The following is a 19,186-nucleotide window of genomic DNA, read 5'->3' on the forward strand; positions in this document are numbered from 1 at the left end:
TGGTGTCAGCAATCTTTTTCCATATACTTGGTTCTTCCCTTTCATCTTCAACACTCAAAATCTTTTCTAAACTTTTGTATTATCTCTTCTTCTTCTTCTTCTTCAGATTCACTCAGCCTCCTTTGTGTCGTATATTCTTCCGCCTGTCTTTGTATTTCTAATCCCTCCATTTTCATATGTTCTGAATCCTGTGTTTGTTCATTCAGTTTGATTCTTTCTTTTGTTCTCTCTCCATCAACTTCGATAATGGGTAATCTTATTTCCTGTTTTCTCAAATCAGTGGTCATTCCTGTGGCTACCATAAAATCAATCCCAAGAATGATGTTATATTTTATTCTATTCATTATTATGAACGGATGTTCGAATATCATTCTGCCAAGTTTTATCTTCAAGTATGTTTGTAATTTGCACTCAACTGTTTTATCCGGTATTATTCCTCGTATTTTAGTTTGCGCAACTGGTATTACAGGTAATTTATCCTTTTGATTGATTTCATCAAACAGTATTTTCGACATGACGCTTATGCTCGCTCCAGAGTCAACTAAGCAGTGCGTCTTCAGCCCGTTTACCCGCACAATAATAATGGGTAAGCGTGCTCTGTTATCAATATTATCTTTTTGCATATCTTCCAATAATTCATCTGGATCTACATCCCAAGATTCAATTTGTAAAATACACCAGTTTTCAATTTGGTAATTCAACTTATCCCTTGTACTATTTACTTCTTTCCCTAATCTAAAATTGGCGATTTTTTGTTCCGGGTATCCAACTCATATGCCTGGGCTTCCGGGTTTCGCTTTTGTTCATCTCTTTTTTTCTTTTATACTCTTGTAATTCCAAGCTCTCGGCTCCTTCTAAGTCTCCGTTTATGTTCCGATCCTTGATTGTGTCTTCCCATTTCTTCTTCTCTTCGGTCTCTCTCCTCAGATCCTGAATGTATTGCCTATTTCTGTTTTCTCTTCCGTCATAATTGTTAATCTGTCTTCCTCGATACTTAGGTCTCCTATAATTGCCTCTATCTCTACTATTCCTGTATTGGTTATATGGTCGATGATATGGCACGAATCTTCCGTTTCCATCTTGCCTTCCGACCTCGTGACACTCCTGCCTGCACCTGCATCGGCTCTCTTCTCTCATCCTTTCCTCGTCTTCTTTCCATTCTCTTCTTCTAGGATCCCTATCATTTTCTCTCCTTTCGGTAAACGATTTCCTATTGTCGTTTTCCCTATTCAATACATTTATTACTTCTTCATTGTTCGGGCTTCTATTTATTCTATTCGTTGTATGACTAGATGTCATATCGAGTTGTCTGAGTATACTCTCCATTTCTATTGCCGACTCTACATTTGCAGCCGCAAGTAGCCTTTGGATCTCTGGAGGGAATTGATTTTGTATAATTTTTATCGCCTCCAGCTCACTAGGCGCTGAATCCAGATCTTGAAATCTATGGAACTGGTATGAAAAATACTCGCTGTATCGAGTTTGTGCTGTTGATGAGTATCTCTTAGAATACAACTCTAATCTGAGATTCTGTGGAATCTCAGGATTCCAGAATCGTTTTAGAAAGGCTAATTTGAACTCTTCATAATCGTGAAAAGTATATTTGAAAGCCTGATACGAAAGGTTTGGGTTGGCGTCTAGATGTTTCTTGACTACCCTGAGCTTTTTCTCATCTGGTATCCTGTTTTCTCGGAAATACTCCTCAATTTCACGCAGAAATCTCTTTGGTGACATGGCTGCGGTATTGTTGAAATGTCTAGGTCGGTCATCGTAAGTTTTAATAATATTTATGATAGCTGGATGTCCATTGCCGTTAGTTCCTATTATAATATCTTTATTGCTGTGGTCTGTTTCTCCAGATACAGTTGGTGTTACCTCTCTCTCATTAATCTGCACTTCCACCATCCTCTGTTCATTTGGTTGCTTGGATACTACCGATTTTGTTATCTGGATTTCATTTTTAATATTTGGATCTCCTTCCTCATCTGATCCAATCCTTGCTCTGTCCTAATCATTCTTTCTTCAGTTTCATTCTTATTCTTTTCTATTTCTTCTTTTATGATACCTATTTTTTCTCCAATCTGGTCACGCGCTGTATTAAAGTTCACTTCCATTGTTTTGTTCGTCGTTTTTACAATTCCGTTTATTGTTTCTATCTTTCCTTCGTACTGATTCCATTTTTCTTGTGAATCTATTTTTATTGACTCCATATTGTCAGTTTCTTGATCTCATCCTCTTTCAAGCTTTGAATATACTTCTTACTTTCTGTTAATTCCCTCTGATTCTATTTACTTCTTCATAGATCTCCTTATTCTTATTTTCCATTGTTTCAATCATTTCGCTTCGAAGATTAGTTAATCCAGTTTTTATTTCGAAAATTTCTCTTCCGATTTTACCAATTTCTGTTTTCATCATCTCCGTCTGCCTCTCTTCCATTTTTCTTATCTCTTCCATCTGGTTTCGCTGCAGCTCTTCCTGTTTCTGTTGGTACTCTTCTTGATATTTTCCAAATAATTCTTGTAGTTGCCGCTTTTCTATCTCTTCTTGTTTTCTCATCATCTCTTGTTGATTTTCATCTTGTTTTCTGCTCATCTCTTTCAATATTTCTACTGTTCCTTTCTGCTCTTCTTTCGCCTTCTCTAACTCCTCGGTTATCTTCTCTATCTCCTCATCCTTTTCCTGTAATCTTTCTTCCTGCTCCTTCTGATACTCCTCGAATTGCGAACGCAACTGACTTATATTAGACATTTTAATATTTGATTTATTAAGTTTTGCTAAGGTTCCTATTTCTCTATATACACTGACTGACAGAGCAAATGCAACACCAAGAAGGAGTGGTCAGAACTTTATGCCAATTGTAGGGTAGACTGACGTCACTGAGGTATGCTCATGATGTGAAATGCGCCGCTGTGCTGCGCACGTAGCGAACGATAAATGGGACACGGCGTTGGCGAATGGCCCACTTCGTACCGTGATTTCTCAGCCGACCGTCATTGTAGAACATGTTGTCGTGTGCCACAGGACACGTGTATAGCTAAGAATGCCAGGCCGCCGTCAACGGAGGCATTTCCAGCAGACAGACGACTTTACGAGGGGTATGGTGATCGGGCTGAGAAGGGCAGGTTGGTCGCTTCGTCAAATCGCAGCCGATACCCATAGGGATGTGTCCACGGTGCAGCGCCTGTGGCGAAGATGGTTGGCGCAGGGACATATGGCACGTGCGAGGGGTCCAGGCGCAGCCCGAGTGACGTCAGCACGCGAGGATCGGCGCATCCGCCGCCAAGCGGTGGCAGCCCCGCACGCCACGTCAACCGCCATTCTTCAGCATGTGCAAGACACCCTGGCTGTTCCAATATCGACCAGAACAATTTCCCGTCGATTGGTTGAAGGAGGCCTGCACTCCCGGCGTCCGCTCAGAAGACTACCATTGACTCCACAGCATAGACGTGCACGCCTGGCATGGTGCCGGGCTAGAGCGACTTGGATGAGGGAATGGCGGAACGTCGTGTTCTCCGATGAGTCACGCTTCTGTTCTGTCAATGATAGTCACCGCAGACGAGTGTGGCGTCGGCGTGGAGAAAGGTCGAATCCGGCAGTAACTGTGGAGCGCCCTACCGCTAGACAACGCGGCATCATGGTTTGGGGCGCTATTGCGTATGATTCCACGTCACCTCTAGTGCGTATTCAAGGCACGTTAAATGCCCACCGCTACGTGCAGCATGTGCTGCGGCCGGTGGCACTCCCGTACCTTCAGGGGCTGCCCAATGCTCTGTTTCAGCAGGATAATGCCCGCCCATACACTGCTCTCATCTCCCAACAGGCTCTACGAGGTGTACAGATGCTTCCGTGGCCAGCGTACTCTCCGGATCTCTCACCAATCGAACACGTGTGGGATCTCATTGGACGCCGTTTGCAAACTCTGCCCCAGCCTCGTACGGACGACCAACTGTGACAAATGGTTGACAGAGAATGGAGAACCATCCCTCAGGACACCATCCGCACTCTTATTGACTCTGTACCTCGACGTGTTTCTGCGTGCATCGCTGCTCGCGGTGGTCCTACATCCTACTGTGTCGATGCCGTGCGCATTGTGTAACCTGCATATCGGTTTGAAATAAACATCAATTATTCGTCCGTGCCGTCTCTGTTTTTTCCCCAACTTTCATTCCTTTCGAACCACTCCTTCTTGGTGTTACATTTGTTCTGTCAGTCAGTGTATCTATAGATTACAATCACAATAATTATATCAATATTTCAATCTAATTTGGGACTGACAGTCTGACTTCCCCCAATAAACCAACCATCCTACTATCCCAGTCACTCATAACACTCAAAAAGAAGCATTCTTGGTATTTCTTAAATTATTATCCTATTAACCATCTCTATCTTAATATAAAATCCTATCATAATCTGAATTAATATTATCAATCAACTTAACCTATCAATTATTCAAATTATTATTGTAACTTATCATTATTATCTATCTCTTCTTCCGCTCCCATATGCATCCGCATATCTTCTCGCTTGATTCTTGATTTGCCCTTCTTTTCTCTCTTCTATGTAGTAGCGTGAAATAATTTCTGTTCTTCTGTGCTTCTCTTCCCTTGATCTCAATCATAAATGTCCAATTCTAATAATTTTCTTCTTCCTCTAAGCCTTGCTTCACAATTGTACATCAAGTTCTCTTAATTATTCTTTCTCTTGGACATGCTACGCATCTTTCTCAGTCTTGCCTCATTGGTGGGCATTGATTTTTCTCGATGCGTCCTACATTCATTTTGTAACTGTGCTGGGCGTTCTCAGTCTTGCTGCACTGTTGTGCGCCATATTTTCTTGAACCGACTTACTCTTGACTGGGGTGTCAATCTCCTTTTCAAGCCCTACTGTTGATGACAATTTTCGTTGAACCCAAAAACTTATTTTTGGAACTACGGTGGACGGTAAATTTTTCTTGCGCCGCGTCGAAGGAAAATTTACCTTGCGCCATGTTTTTTGAGTCCCGTGGCGTCATTCTTCTTTTTTTGATACTCCGCTTGGTATTTCTGTTACGACTACGAAAAATATATCGTCATAACTTTATAATGCAATCTGGTTTTACAAAAATTTAGGACGTATCCCTTTTAAATCTTCTGTTCTAGTTGCATATCAATTCATTCGTAAATCTCTTCCTGGTGACTTCATGCGATGTTTCCCCGTTCCTATTGTTGTTTCTTCCAATTAAAAGTCACTGCATTAATTTAAATCACGGCCATTTGGATTCCACATGTCTGCACTTTCTTCCAAGATATTCATGGCCTATTTAATTCTGCACGTCTGTATATTACAAGTCGTATTTTCTGCCGCATGATTTCCGACACTTTATCGCTATTCACGGCAAAACAACGATTTTAATATCGCGATTCTAAATGACCAGGGCAATGAAATGGTACACTTGTTAGTGGAATTTTTAGGGCTCTATAAACCAAACTCAAAAATGCCGCCTGTTTGTGAGAATTGGGGTGGAGTGACTTGTTTTTAATTTATATTGGAGTAAACATCGGTTTTCTATAAATCTGGAAATCCAATTTATTTCCTGCTCTCTTTACATTTATATCTAGAAAACTTAGCGAATTGTTACTTTCATCTTCTTTAGTGAATTTTATGTTACTGTCTAATTTATTTAAAAAATCCAAAATATTATCGCTATTATTCAGTTTACTGTCTATTATAACAAATGTGTCATCCACGTATCTCAGCCAAGGTTTAGACCTTCTATGTTATTCAAAATTTTAATATGTTCTAAATGATCCATATACATGTTACCTAGTGTACCTGCTGCAGGTTCACTCATTCCCAAGCACTTTTGATGATATATCTTTTGATTAAATGTGAAGTAATTATTAAAGCGAATCTCAATACACTTATGAATTCTCCTATTTCACACCTACTTAATTTTTGCTGTGACTGAATAAATTGAGTTTGATTATATTAATGGTTTCATTAATCGGTATGCAAGGATATATATTAGTTATATCATATGAACACATTTTATGATGTGGTTGTAGTTCGAATTTATTAAGCTTATCACAGAATTCTATTGAGTTATTGATTGTAGAATTATTGTAAAATTTATAGTGCTTTAAAAAAATGATTTACTAACCCAGATATATACCAAGTCACTAATACCGTCAGAAAACGAGATATTAACATTGCCTTCATAACCGAAAACACGAACAGAAATATTTTTTCAATCACAATAAAGTTAATATAAATAGCAGTCAATATCAAGGATCTGGAATAAATAGGCTTGCGTGTGCAGAATGCGATTTTTCTTATGTTGGCCAAACTGGGCGGAGCTTTGTGATATAATACCAATATAAATGGTCCATTATTGGACATTATAAATTTTCCAGTTAGCGGACCATTTATATTGGTATTATAAATTTTGCTCATTCGGAACAAATGTTACAGATTCCCTATGGGAATCAACATCTGCTTTATGATATCTCAAACATGTAAATGCAGCAAAACACCAGGAACATTCTGCAATGGGAGCACACGTGCAAGAAACTGGACACAGTTTTACAACTATTGAAAGGGACTTAAGAATTTTAAGAAGAGTAGAAAAAGGAAAAGAAATGACGGAATTGGAAAACATATACATTCATTTAGATCAGCAATACAATAAAAATAAAAACTTAAGTGACAAAATTGAAATAAAGAACCCCATCTTAGTACAATTACCATAATTAATACAAACGTTTAAATCTCATATAAATAAATTCTATAAACATTTTAATCCGACAAAAGTTAATGACTTATTGACACAAACAAACTCAACTCCTCCCCTTACTTCTCCTAGGCAATCCCGTCCACAATCCAGTGTAGCTATCAATGCACCGCCTACCTTCACTTCCCCTTCCCACTCCCTGCCAAAACGTAAACTCATCCACACTCACTCATAATACAAGGAATGCAAACAGAACAACAAGTAGTTCTCAAGAGGCTAGGAGTAACACTAGACAATTACACAGCAGAAAGAAAAGTAAGTGATAATTCTTTCGATAAGAGGTTTATACAGAATTATAATCAAAACCCTAAACATATATTTTTCATCTTCCATTACAGATATACCAACAAGCCCAATTTGGGACATACGAGAACCATTCAATTTCTACCTCACATTAGAAAGTGTTTATTCTCCAACAAGTTTGTTCATAAACAATATTCTCATATTGACAACATAAGATTAAATCCAGTACATTTTGTACAAATGTTACTCCAGCAACATCGAGAACAAGTTAAATGTTCATTACATAGGCAATTATCAACTGTAGAAAATTGTTAATATAGTTAACAAGTTTCAACGGCAACCATACAAGTCAAGCAACATTGAATCAATATAATTAGCCAGATCTCAAAAGGTTTTTAAAAATAATTTTAATGGATGTTCACCAGATGAGTTTCATCAATAAAATGTTAGATAGATTTAAGACAAATATGTTTTAACTTAAAATTTTTTTATTGTTATATGACTTGTAAAATATTATAAGACTTGTCAATCAGGTTTACAAGCCTAATTTAATCCAATAGAATAGTGTCATGATCTTATATAACCTTAAGTAAATGATAATTGGCTGATGATGCTTACGAAAAGGAGCGAAACATGTACCATATTAGCAAATTAATAAATGTGTAAGTTTTTATTACGACATTATTGTATTGAATAGGTGGTATTTAACAAAATTTTAAGAATTTGTATCACACATACCGCTTAGTCAAGCAGCTCGTGTCCTTTCTCCCAAATCTTCCTAGCCCAAATTTTGCAAAATTTTTGTAATGCTACTCTTTTGTCGGAAATCACCCAGAACAAATCAAGCTGCTTTTCTTTGGATTTTTTCCTGTTCTTGAATTAAGTAATCCTGGAGAGGGTCCCATTCACTGGAACCATACTCTAGTTGGGGTCTTACCAGAGACTGATATGCCCTCTCCTTTACATCTAATTACAACCCCTAAACACCCTCATAACCATGTGCAGAGATCTGTGCCCTTTAATTACAATCCTATTTATGTGTTTATCCGAATGAAGATCTTTTCTTATATTAACACGTAAGTACTTACAGTGATCCGCAAAAGGATCTTTCACCCCATCATCACAGTAATTAAAACTGAGAGGACATTTCATATTTGTGAAACTCAAAACTTGTCTTTTAATCTCATTTATCAACATACCATTGCCTGCTGTCCATCTCACACCATTATCGAGGTCATGTTGCAGTTGCTCACAATTTTGTAATTTATTTATTACTCTATACAGAATAACATCATCTGCAAAAAGCCCTACCTCTGATTCCACTTGTTTACTCGAATCCATTATACTCCTAGCTAACCTATCATCTTCCATTCGCTTCACATGACCCCACCACCGAAGCCAGTCCATGCACACAGTTTCATCCATCGAGTTCATTCCTAACATAGCCTTTATCTCCTCATTCTGAATACCCTGCTGCCATTGTCCCCACCTGTTTGTACCTGCGATCATCCTTGCTTCTTTCATGTCTGTTACTTCTAACTTATGAATAAGATATCCTGAGTCCACTCAGCTTTCGCGCCCGTAAAGCAAAGTTGGTCTGAAAACAGGCTGATGTAAAGATAGTTTCGTCTGGGAGCTGACTTCCTTCTTACATAATACTGCTGATCGCAACTGTGAGCTCACTGCATTAGCCTTACTACACCTTGATTCAATCTCACTCACTATATTACCATCCTGGGAGAACACACAACCTAAATACTTGATATTATCTACCTGTTCTAGCTTTGTATCACCAATCTGACATTCAGTTCTCTTGGATTTCGTACCTACTGACATCAGTTTAGTCTTCGAAAGGCTAATTTTCGTACCATTCTCATTGCATCTATTTTCAAGTACCAAGATATTAGACTGTGGGCTTTTGGTGCAATCTGCCATTAAGACCAAGTCGTCAGCATAGGCCAGACTGCTTACTACATTTCCACTTGCCAATATTTATCAGAAAATTTATGATCCCGGGGAATGGCTTCTCCTTTTTTTCATGACTCTCCCTCTTGCCTTATTCTTCAAGGAATTGTTCCTTCACATTTTAAAAAGTCATTTTTATAATAATTTTCACAATTTTTCTTGTTGATATGGACTGAGCAACAAAAGTCCGAATTCATGAATTCTCTTTGTATTCCTTATGTACTGGCTACTTTTCGACAGGACATAGGTACCGGTAGAAATTAAATTTTAGGCCCGTTCCCTAAACTACCATTTCGTGCAGCATGTATACCATTATATATAGCCTAGACTGTAGTGCCTCATTCCTCGACTTTACATACCGATTTTCATTAAACTCTGTTCACCCATTTTCTCGTGGCTCAGCGTTGACATGGACTTACAACAAAAATCGAAATACTGTAAATTAATTTCTCACTTATCATATCTGAGACACGAAAAATGTATAATGATAGGAAATTAATTCTATGTAGTAACACTTCATCAGTTTTGAGGTTCCCTAAAAGACAAAGTATCCAGATATTGTGTAACAGAGAAAAGTACATAGAAGTCTATTGAATGTTAAAACAGATTATCAAAGCTGGTTTCTTAAAATACTTATTGGTGATTTCAAAGCAGGAAGTCCAATATCAATACTCAAGGATTTTGGCAGGTGGATTTCCTTATAAAGCTCAACAAATTTTCTATGTATCCTGCCCCTACTCCTGATTAGCAAGCCGATGGCTGATCTTTTTTAGCTTGTATTCTTCCTTGTGAAGAGGAACTGTGGGCTCATATATTTTCTTCTTCTCAAGATCAGCATTGTCAGGTTGACTCATGGAGGATTCGAAGCGGGCAGTTTAATCCTGCGTCGTTGTCTTTCTGTGCAATTATATCGATCCTTCTAGTGCTTCCATTCTCTGCCAAACCATGGATCTCTTCATGGATGGTGAATCCGGTTTTTCTGAGGACTTGGGTGATGGTAGTTTTTATTTCATGATGCCTAGCCGTAGGCAGAGTTCCACTTTATATAATAACAGTAAGTTATTATTTTATCCACCTAATCAATACATAAAACATGCGCAGTAAGAACTCGACAGCTGCCAGCAGCTCATAAGATACAACACAACAAGTTACTCTCACTGTAAGCCAAGAGACTTCACCTTAAAATCAACGATCAATATGCTTATCTACACATAACTTTAGCATCACCCCTTTTGACCAGCACGTCAACAAAACTTGCAATTCGCAGCAGCATCGAAACATCACATCAAGTGAGATGATTCAAAGGAGTCTAAATCAATTTGAATATCAACTAAAAGTAAAAATAATGACATGCTCATGACATTTAACTTACGCACATAACTGATTATTCATCAGTCTTAAGATTACCATTTAATGACATTTTAAATCGTCAATGTTTATCATCACATTTTAACAAGATGGCATTTGATCCGAAAATTCGGAATGTTTTTCAATTTTTAACCACTTGCTAGTTAAATATTATTATGTATCAACTTTAAATCATAAGTTCCCAATCAACTCTTGTATTATTCACCTCATTCATAGTCACAAGCCTTGTAAGCTATCAGTTCAATATTGTTTGCCACATGTTAATTTTTATACACGATTTTTTAAGATTCTTTTTAATACAGTACTATTCTATCATTAGTTCATAAGCCAATCAGGTGCCTGATTTTATTTTAAGGTGAAATCATGGCTGATGATGCCTACATAATTAAGGCAAAACAGGTACCATATTTTTAAATAATATGCCAGCGAACAATTTATTAAGGGCAAAGTCCTAATTGTTTGTGTTTAATGTATTGATTAGGTGGATAAAATAATAAAATAACTTATTGTTATTCGGTAAAGTCAAATATCATCAGTACGGAACCAAAAATGATTTATATCACATGTAATAAGGGCAGAGTTTCACCGTGCTGGCAGGAACCAAGTGCGTGTGCAAGTGTTTCAATCTCGTTGAGGCATCGCCTACAATGGTTACTGTCCATAGACCTACCGGGCACAGCACGAACTGCTGCTACATTCCCCATCGTCTTCAGGACGTCTCTCCATTCGCTGTGCATTAAACCTTCATGGTGGCTGACCCATTTTTGGAAGCTGAATGTTCTTTATAAATTTATTGATTTCAAGTCCAATCTCATTAAATCCATGTAAGGCCATTCTTGTCAATTCCATCACAGAATTCTTGTCCTTCAGGACAATTACTGTGTCATCAGCAAATGCGAGGACGGTCAGTGGTTTCATATTAGCTGTTAGGGAAAACCCATATTTAGTTGCTACAGTTTCTTCGGAAAGCTTGTTAAGAATGTGGTCTGTAGCTAAATTATATATATAGTTACGTAGTATTTATCAATAAGACTGCAAATAACATAGATATTTGAGAATTAAATTTTAGGTCTTCCCTAAACTACCATTTCACTTAGCGTGAATACAATAGATTGTAGTGCCTCATATCCCGACTTTACATACCGATTTTCTTAAATTCTCTTCAGCCATTTTCTCATGATGCCCAAACAGACAGAGATACAGAAATGACGGAAAATTTAAAAGTGCATTTCCTTGTTACTGTGGACACGACCGATACAAAAATACCATTCTTTTCAAATTCAACCAATGTAGAGACAAAATTCGTATTGTATATATAGTATGTAGATTGGAACATGTAATAGGATAAACATGAATGTCACATTATTGAGGGGACAGAAGACAAGGACAGATATTAGCAGGCACAATGTACATTCTTTGTATAATTTTTCAAACTGTGTTAGGTGTTGCTGCTTGTTCTAGGTGGACCATTGATCTGTTTCGGGAAGGCTACAAGAAGGACCTTGCTGTGGAGGACCTCTACAGTCCACTGAAACAAGACTGTTCCAAGGTCTTAGGGGACAACCTTGAGAGGTAAGTAGTTCCCTCCCAGCCCTTCTCTGAGAGTTAGGAGACTACCACATTACTACACAGTCGTGGACCGGTCTTTAGAGTGTAGCCCGTCATGTTTTTACTCAGCATTGCCATTGGCTACAATGCATATCAGGTGTGGTTTCATAATGCAATCTGCAGAATCACCAAAATGAAGGATATAATATGCGGCGATGAGCGATCCCATCCTTTGTATTGTGTGTCGTTATCGAGCCAAAGATCGATACCCATTAAGATACTGGTGATCTGGTAACCTTGCTTGGATCTGTGAACGACAGAAAAATTAGGTTGAAAGCACGAGTGCACACTTAACTATAGATTTCTCAGATAGGTGGCTAAGAGTCGCCCATAAGGTTCGATATGATCTGCATGCCTTGGAGTACGGCTGACTTATTCGCTTGTATTGGAGGAGCTGTTTCGCTGAGACGCCCCAATTCTTCGAATCGCTGACACTTTCTTCCCAAGTGCGGCTGTAAATACGCTCTCCTCTTTTGTTCTATCATCCTCTTTAGGTCAAGCTTGTCTTTGTCGATGTGAAAGAAAAGAAAGGCATTTAGATCTGTCTTGACAATTTGTATTGAAATGTCGTTGCTCCGGGTTGGCACCTTGCTATTAGATCGCACTGTGGTGAAGAGTTATTTCAAAGGTTTAAGCAGAGCTCCTTTCGACAAAGATTTTAATAGGTAGTCTTTCACTCTTTGTAATGCAGCTGGCAAGATGAGACAAGCCACACAATTAACTACATCAATACCTGAATCAACATTCTGCAAGTATCATAAAGATGTTTCTCTTTAATGGTGCCAGTAGTGAATTCTTCAAAGTTAGGTAGTCATGAAAATGAAAAGAGGAACGTTAGTATTATCAGACGATGTTCCCCCTCCATTTAGAAACCTGGCTCCCAAAATTTATGCAGGTCTCGGAACTTCTGTCAATATGAGTGTGTCGATACTAGATCAACCTTTGTTTGATAAGCAGAAGAAAGGCTTTATTGTTTGTAACTCTTTACAATGATTTAAATTTTTATGGTCTACTTATTCAATACAATAATAATGTTGTCTAGATGTAATTACAACATTCTCCTTTGCTGGCGGGACCTAGTGTTTACAGTGCACTATGTCTTCTGGTATGGGCTAGAGCAATCTTGTTACTTTCATTGATCTGTCTCAGCTTTAACCTTGGCTTTGACAAAATGAAAGTGACTGAGGTACGAGTGATGCTAGTAATGCCATTCCTTCTGCAGCCAGTCCCTGCTATGAATGGTGTGAAAATATTGCTCATAGGGTCGGTTGGTGCATGCATTTCAGTGGGCTTGGCAGACTGATATGTAATAGCAACTTCTGGCTCAGTGAGGAAAGCAACGGGAAACTACCTCGCTCCTCATTTCCCTAGTACGCCTCTTCAGTGATGCCTAGGCCATCTATGACAGCTGATGGCGGAGCTGTTGAGGATCCAACCAGCCTTCGGGCTGAGGACTAAACATACATACAAGTTTATTCAGGACTAGTTTCGATGCATTTTTGTGTCATCCTCAGCTGTACAAAGAACTCGGAAAACAGGCAATTATATAAATCTCACGATAAATATTAACTTTTACATAAGATAAAAACCCTATGACATCTACATTAAAACAACAACACAAGTTGAAGAATTGCGAGTCAAATATACTGGATGTTGATTATCATTCTCAAGATGATTCATGTCCCTGTGGACATACAGTACTGAGTTCAAGATAATTGGTTTGCACAATAATAAAATAGCTTGTACGTTAAAACATTTTGCACATTAATTCAATTATAGTTCTTATACTGCGTTTTTCACATAGAGCCATCTTAAAATAAATGTGAATATAAGCAGCTGAATGACATATAAATAGATCCTTAAGTTGTAAACAGGAACTGCGTTTCCCAGTTCAAATATGGAACCTCTGAATGATTTAAAAAAAAAAAAACGCTAATAATAATTCAAAGCGGAAAGTTATCAGACCCTACTCAATAATGTAAGTGTTTATAAAACTCACCCCAAACGGCTGTAGACTGAACATAGTGCAAATGAAGTACAGTGAGTAATGAGTCGTATGCATAACTCGACGGCACAAGAGAGGGGTGATAGGGGTAGGAGGGAGAAGGGCGTGTGGAGCGGTCATGTGGAGGGAATCTGGAGGGCATGGCCGACAAAACGAATATTAAGAAAACTTGTTGCGCATAATGCATAAAATTAAACTCTTGTTTGGAATTTGAACATTTTTAAGAAATACTATAAGGAAATCAAAGAAAACTTTCAGTCTCTCTGATATATCATTTAGATTAAGATTTGAATTGAAATACTGGTCTAAGTGGATATAACAGAATTCTGTAGCATCCAGCCACAAACCATTACTTAAAGTTTCCAGTATCTGAATGTCTTGCTCCATACTTGTGAATTTGTGTTTTAGTTCATGGACATGTTGTCCTACCGTGGAGAATCTATTATACCTCATGGCATTTACATATTCAGCATATCTTATCTTGAAGTTGCATCCAGTTTGCCCAAGATAGGTGCAGCCACAGTCATTACACTGAAACCTACATACTCCTGACTTGAGATAAGGATTGGGTTTATCTATAGAGGTTGAATTATGTAACACCTCAGTACTCCTATTATCAGTACGAAAGTATACCTTAACTTTATTCTTCTTAAAAATATTAGTGACCTTATAAATATTCATCATCATCATCATCATCATCATCATCATCATCATCATCATCATCATCATCATCATCATCATTTCCCTTTATCCAGCTGTAGCCGGGTAGGGGCAAATATGTTTCCTCTCCACTTTCTTCAGTCTTTCCACCACTCCTCCTCCAACACTGTGTCCCAGTTCAGGTTTCTTTCTATAATGCTGCGTTGGATGGTATCCTTCCATCTCAATCGTGGTCGTCCACGGCCTCTCCTTCCTTGGATTTGCATTTCCATCACCTTTTTTTGGCATTCTTTCGTTGCTCATTCGCTTTATGTGCCCAAACCATCTTAGTCGGCTCTTCTCTATTCTATCATTCATTTTTTCCACTCCAATTTCTTCCCGGACTTTCTCATTCCTTATTTTGTCTCTTCTGCTCTTCTGTATCATACTCCTCAAGAACTTCATTTCGGCTGCCTGTATTCGACTCTCATCCTTCTTTGTCCTTGTCCAAGCTTCTGCTCCGTAAGTTGTTATGGGTATGTAATACATCTTGTACATAGTAGCCTTTGCTTCCGTTGGCACATCTTTGTCCCATAACATATTTCTTACACTATGATAGAAACAACTTCCAGCTTGAATCCTTTTACTAACCTCAGCATCCAGTCGAGCATTCTCCATTAATTCACTCCCCAGGTATTTAAACGTTTCCGCTACTTCCAGGGGCTTGTCTGCAAGTCTAATCTGACCTTTCCCTTCTTTCTCCCCTCTAGTCATAACAAGAGTTTTACTCTTTTCTACACTTATTTTCAATCCACATTCTTCAATCTTCCCATTCACCACATTCAACTGTTCTTGAACCTTCCTGTCGTCTTCTCCCCAAAACACAATATTATCTGCAAATAACACCATGTTCATTTCTCTTCCTCCATATGCTGCTTTTGCTGTTCTCATGATGTCATCCATTATTATTGTAAACAGGATTGATGATAGAACACTTCCCTGTCTCAGCCCACTAGTTATAAATATTATTATTATTAAATGTGAAGGTTGAATAAGAATTATGACTAGGTTTGTCTTTAAATAGTGTGGTTTGCGGATGATGTCTAATCTGATTGATTATACGTTCAATGAAAGCTTCTTTATAGCTGTTAGCCTAAGCTTTAGGGCGGATGGTGTTCAAAACCCTTGTTCAAATCAGCTTTTGACATTGGGATTCTAAAAGTGCGATCTACTGCACTAATGTATGTAGCTCTTTTTTTTGGGCTTGTGGGTGTACCGAATCCTGTCTTATGGTAACATCTGTCTGTGTGGGCTGTCTAAAAATGTTGAACGTAAAAGATGAAGGAAATCTATTAATTGTTAAATCTAAAAAATTAATTGAGCCATTCTTTTCTGATTCCATTGTGAACTTAATATGTGGGTCTATACTACTGAGTTTTTCTAGAGTAGCATTCGCGTCTGTTACCCGCTCATCCAGAATTATGAACGTATCATCTACGTACCTAGACCAATACTGTATATTATTGATATATTACGCAACAAGTTTTCTCAATACTCATTTCGTCGGCTATGCCCCCTAGATCCTCTCCACATGACTGCTCCTCACGCCCTTCTCCATCCTACCCCTATCGCCCCTCCCTTGTCCCGTCCAGTTATGCATACCTGACTCAGGGTGTTCATTACTCACTGTACTTCATACGCACTATGCTCAGTCTACAGCCGTTTGGGGTGAGTCTTATAAACACTTATATTATTGAGTAGGGTCTGATAACTTTCCGCTTTGAATTATTATTAACGGTTTTTTATTCTTCAAAGGTTCCATATTTGAAGTGGGAAACGCAGTTCCTGTTTACAACTTAAGGATCTATTTATATGTCATTCAGCTGCTTATATTCATGTTTATTTTAAGATGGTTCTACATGAGAAACGTAGTATAAGAACTATAATTGAATTAATGTGCAAAATGTTTTAATGTTCAAGCTATTTTATTATTGTTGATTGCAAACCAGTTATCTTGAACTCAGTACTGTATGTCCACAGAGACATGAATCATCTTGAGAATGTTCATCAACATCCAGTATATTTGACTCACAATTCTTCAACTTGTTGAAAAAGAAGGAACAGTTAAACATTGTATTTTGAAGGTTTTATTATGTGTCATTGTTTTAATGTAGATGTCATAGGGTTTTTATCTTGTGTAAAAGTTAATATTTATCATGAGATTTATATAATTGCGTGTTTTGTGAGTTCTTTGTATAGCTGAGGATGACTCAAAAATGTGTCAAAACTAGTCCTGAATAAACTTAGAATATTGTACCCTGTGTAATTACATCTAGACAACATTATTATTGTATTGAATAAGTTGGCCCTAAAAAATTTAATGTATTGAATAAGTGGACCCTAAAAAGTTTAATCGTAACCTCAGTTCAGTACAGACAAAAATGAAATTTCCTACGTTAACTGTAACTTTTTAACTGTTGTTTTTTGTACAAGTCAGATATTTATATCATTGAAGTCCCTTGAAATCAGGACCTTATAAATTGAGATGTATGTTTACTTGCATTTTTTTTCTGTAAATTTTTGGGAACCTCAAAGCTGATAGGGCATAGAGTAAAGGTGTTTCTGCACGTAAGCTAAGCTGGCACTTACTGTATGCAGTAAGTTAGATTTGTCTATTACATTTACTTCAATGGACTGGGCATCACAGAACAGAACCACCAACCTGATTCATCTTGAGCTACCACTGATGCACGTTTATCCACATTGGTATAGCAATTGGAAACATTGCTCAAAGATATTAATAGGAAGATCCATTATGGCAACTCTTGTGGTAGTAATGATCTCACTGGAATGAAACTGTACTTACGTAGCATTGCTTTCAACCAGGGACAGAGGAAGAATTTGCATGGTGCAAGATTGACCAACCCAACCTAACCCAACCATATTATGATCTTTCTTATTTTAAAAGCTCTGTCCAAGCTTCTTTGTCTACTAATGTCATTCCATGCCATTTCTCCACTGTCCGGCTCCATGACTAAATGGTTAGCGTGCTAGCCTTTGGTCATAGGGATCCCGTGTTCGATTCCCAGCAGGGTCGGGAATTTTAACCATCCCTGGTTAATTTCGCTGAACACAAGGGCTGAGTGTATGTGTTGTCTTTATCATCATTTCATCCTCATCACAACACACAGGTCGTCTACGGCCGCCATATCAAAAGACCTGTACCTAGCAAGCTAAATATGTCCTTGGACACTCCCGGCACTAAAAGCCATACACCATTTTAATCAATCAATCCATCGATCGATCCATCGATCGGTCAGTCGGTCGGTCGGTCGGTCGGTCAGTCAGTCAGTCAATTAATCAATCAATCAATCTGCATTTAGGACTGTCGCCCAGGTGGCAGATTCCCTGTCAGTTGTTTACCTAACATTTTCTTAAATATTTTCAAAGAACTTGGAGATTTATTGAACATTTCCCTCGGTAAATGGGTATTTGTCCCAATTTACCCTCTTGAATTCTAACTTTATCTTCATATTATGATCTTTCCTAGTCTTAAGAGCTCTGCCCAAGCTTATTTGTCTACTGATGTCATTCCATGCCATCTCTCCACTGACAGCTCAGAATGTGCCACTTAGTTGAGCATCTCATCTCCTTACTCCAAAGTCTTCCCAGCCCAAAGTTTGCAACATTTTCATAACACTACTCCTTTGTCGAAAATCACCCAGAACAAATTGTGCTGCATTTCCTTTGGATCTTTTCCAGTTCTCGTATAAGAGACTTACATGCTCTCTCCTTTACATCCTTACTACAACTCCTAAATACCCTCATAATCATGTGAAGAGATCTGTAACCTTTCTTTACAATCTCAATAGTGAAATTACCCCAATGAAGATCATTCCTAGGTACTTACAGTGTTTCCCATGAGGTACTATCACCCCATCAAGACAATAAATAAAACTGAGAGGGTTTTTCCTCTAGCTCAGAGGTGCTCATGCTGGACATCGTCCCGTGGGCGGGCTGGCAGGCGATGAGCCAAGCGTATGCTATTCATTCACAGTGACATTGTTGTTACGTCATAGGCCTTGAAGGTTGGGCAAAGATCTCCCAGTCACTCTTGATCACTGCGGCGATACTCGATTTTGAAATGGAGACAGAAAATAAGGAAAGAAAGAGAGCAGGAAACCACGTCATTTTCAGTTTACGTTGTAGGAAATAAGTTATTTACATTCATTGAAGTTTATGTATTTTGACTGGACACAATAAAGAGTTACAGTGTTCTCCCCAAGGCCTTTTTAATGGGGGCACCGCCCTGCCGCCGTTTTCACGGACCGTTTGGCTAACATAACCTTGACATATGTTGGTTACGTAATATCAATTTGAGTCCTTTGGTACTCCAAATTAAAATGTAAATACTGCAAAACTGTCACTTAAATGATAAATCTTCATTATTGTCAGCATAATTGCATCAATTAAATCGGAGTGTAAGTGTTTAGCTTGACAATCACGTAGTATCGTGCGCGAGCGGTGCCTGGATAAGCGTGGAATCACATGCGAGCACTCGATTGGTCTTAAGCCTTGGTGTTGTTTGG

General features: G+C 38.3%; 1 protein-coding gene across 1 annotated transcript in view; it reads left to right on the plus strand.

The window, feature by feature from the left end:
• The window catches only part of LOC136858052 (probable multidrug resistance-associated protein lethal(2)03659), a 327,592-nt gene that overhangs the window by 23,555 nt on the left and 284,851 nt on the right, over positions 1-19,186 (plus strand). Inside the window, exon 2 of the mRNA XM_068229848.1 lies at positions 11,807-11,917. Within this exon, the coding sequence (XP_068085949.1) occupies positions 11,807-11,917 (111 nt within the window). The remainder of the gene's footprint in view (positions 1-11,806; positions 11,918-19,186) is intronic.

This window comes from Anabrus simplex, chromosome 1, assembly GCF_040414725.1.
Source record: "Anabrus simplex isolate iqAnaSimp1 chromosome 1, ASM4041472v1, whole genome shotgun sequence".
Taxonomy (NCBI): domain Eukaryota; kingdom Metazoa; phylum Arthropoda; class Insecta; order Orthoptera; family Tettigoniidae; genus Anabrus; species Anabrus simplex.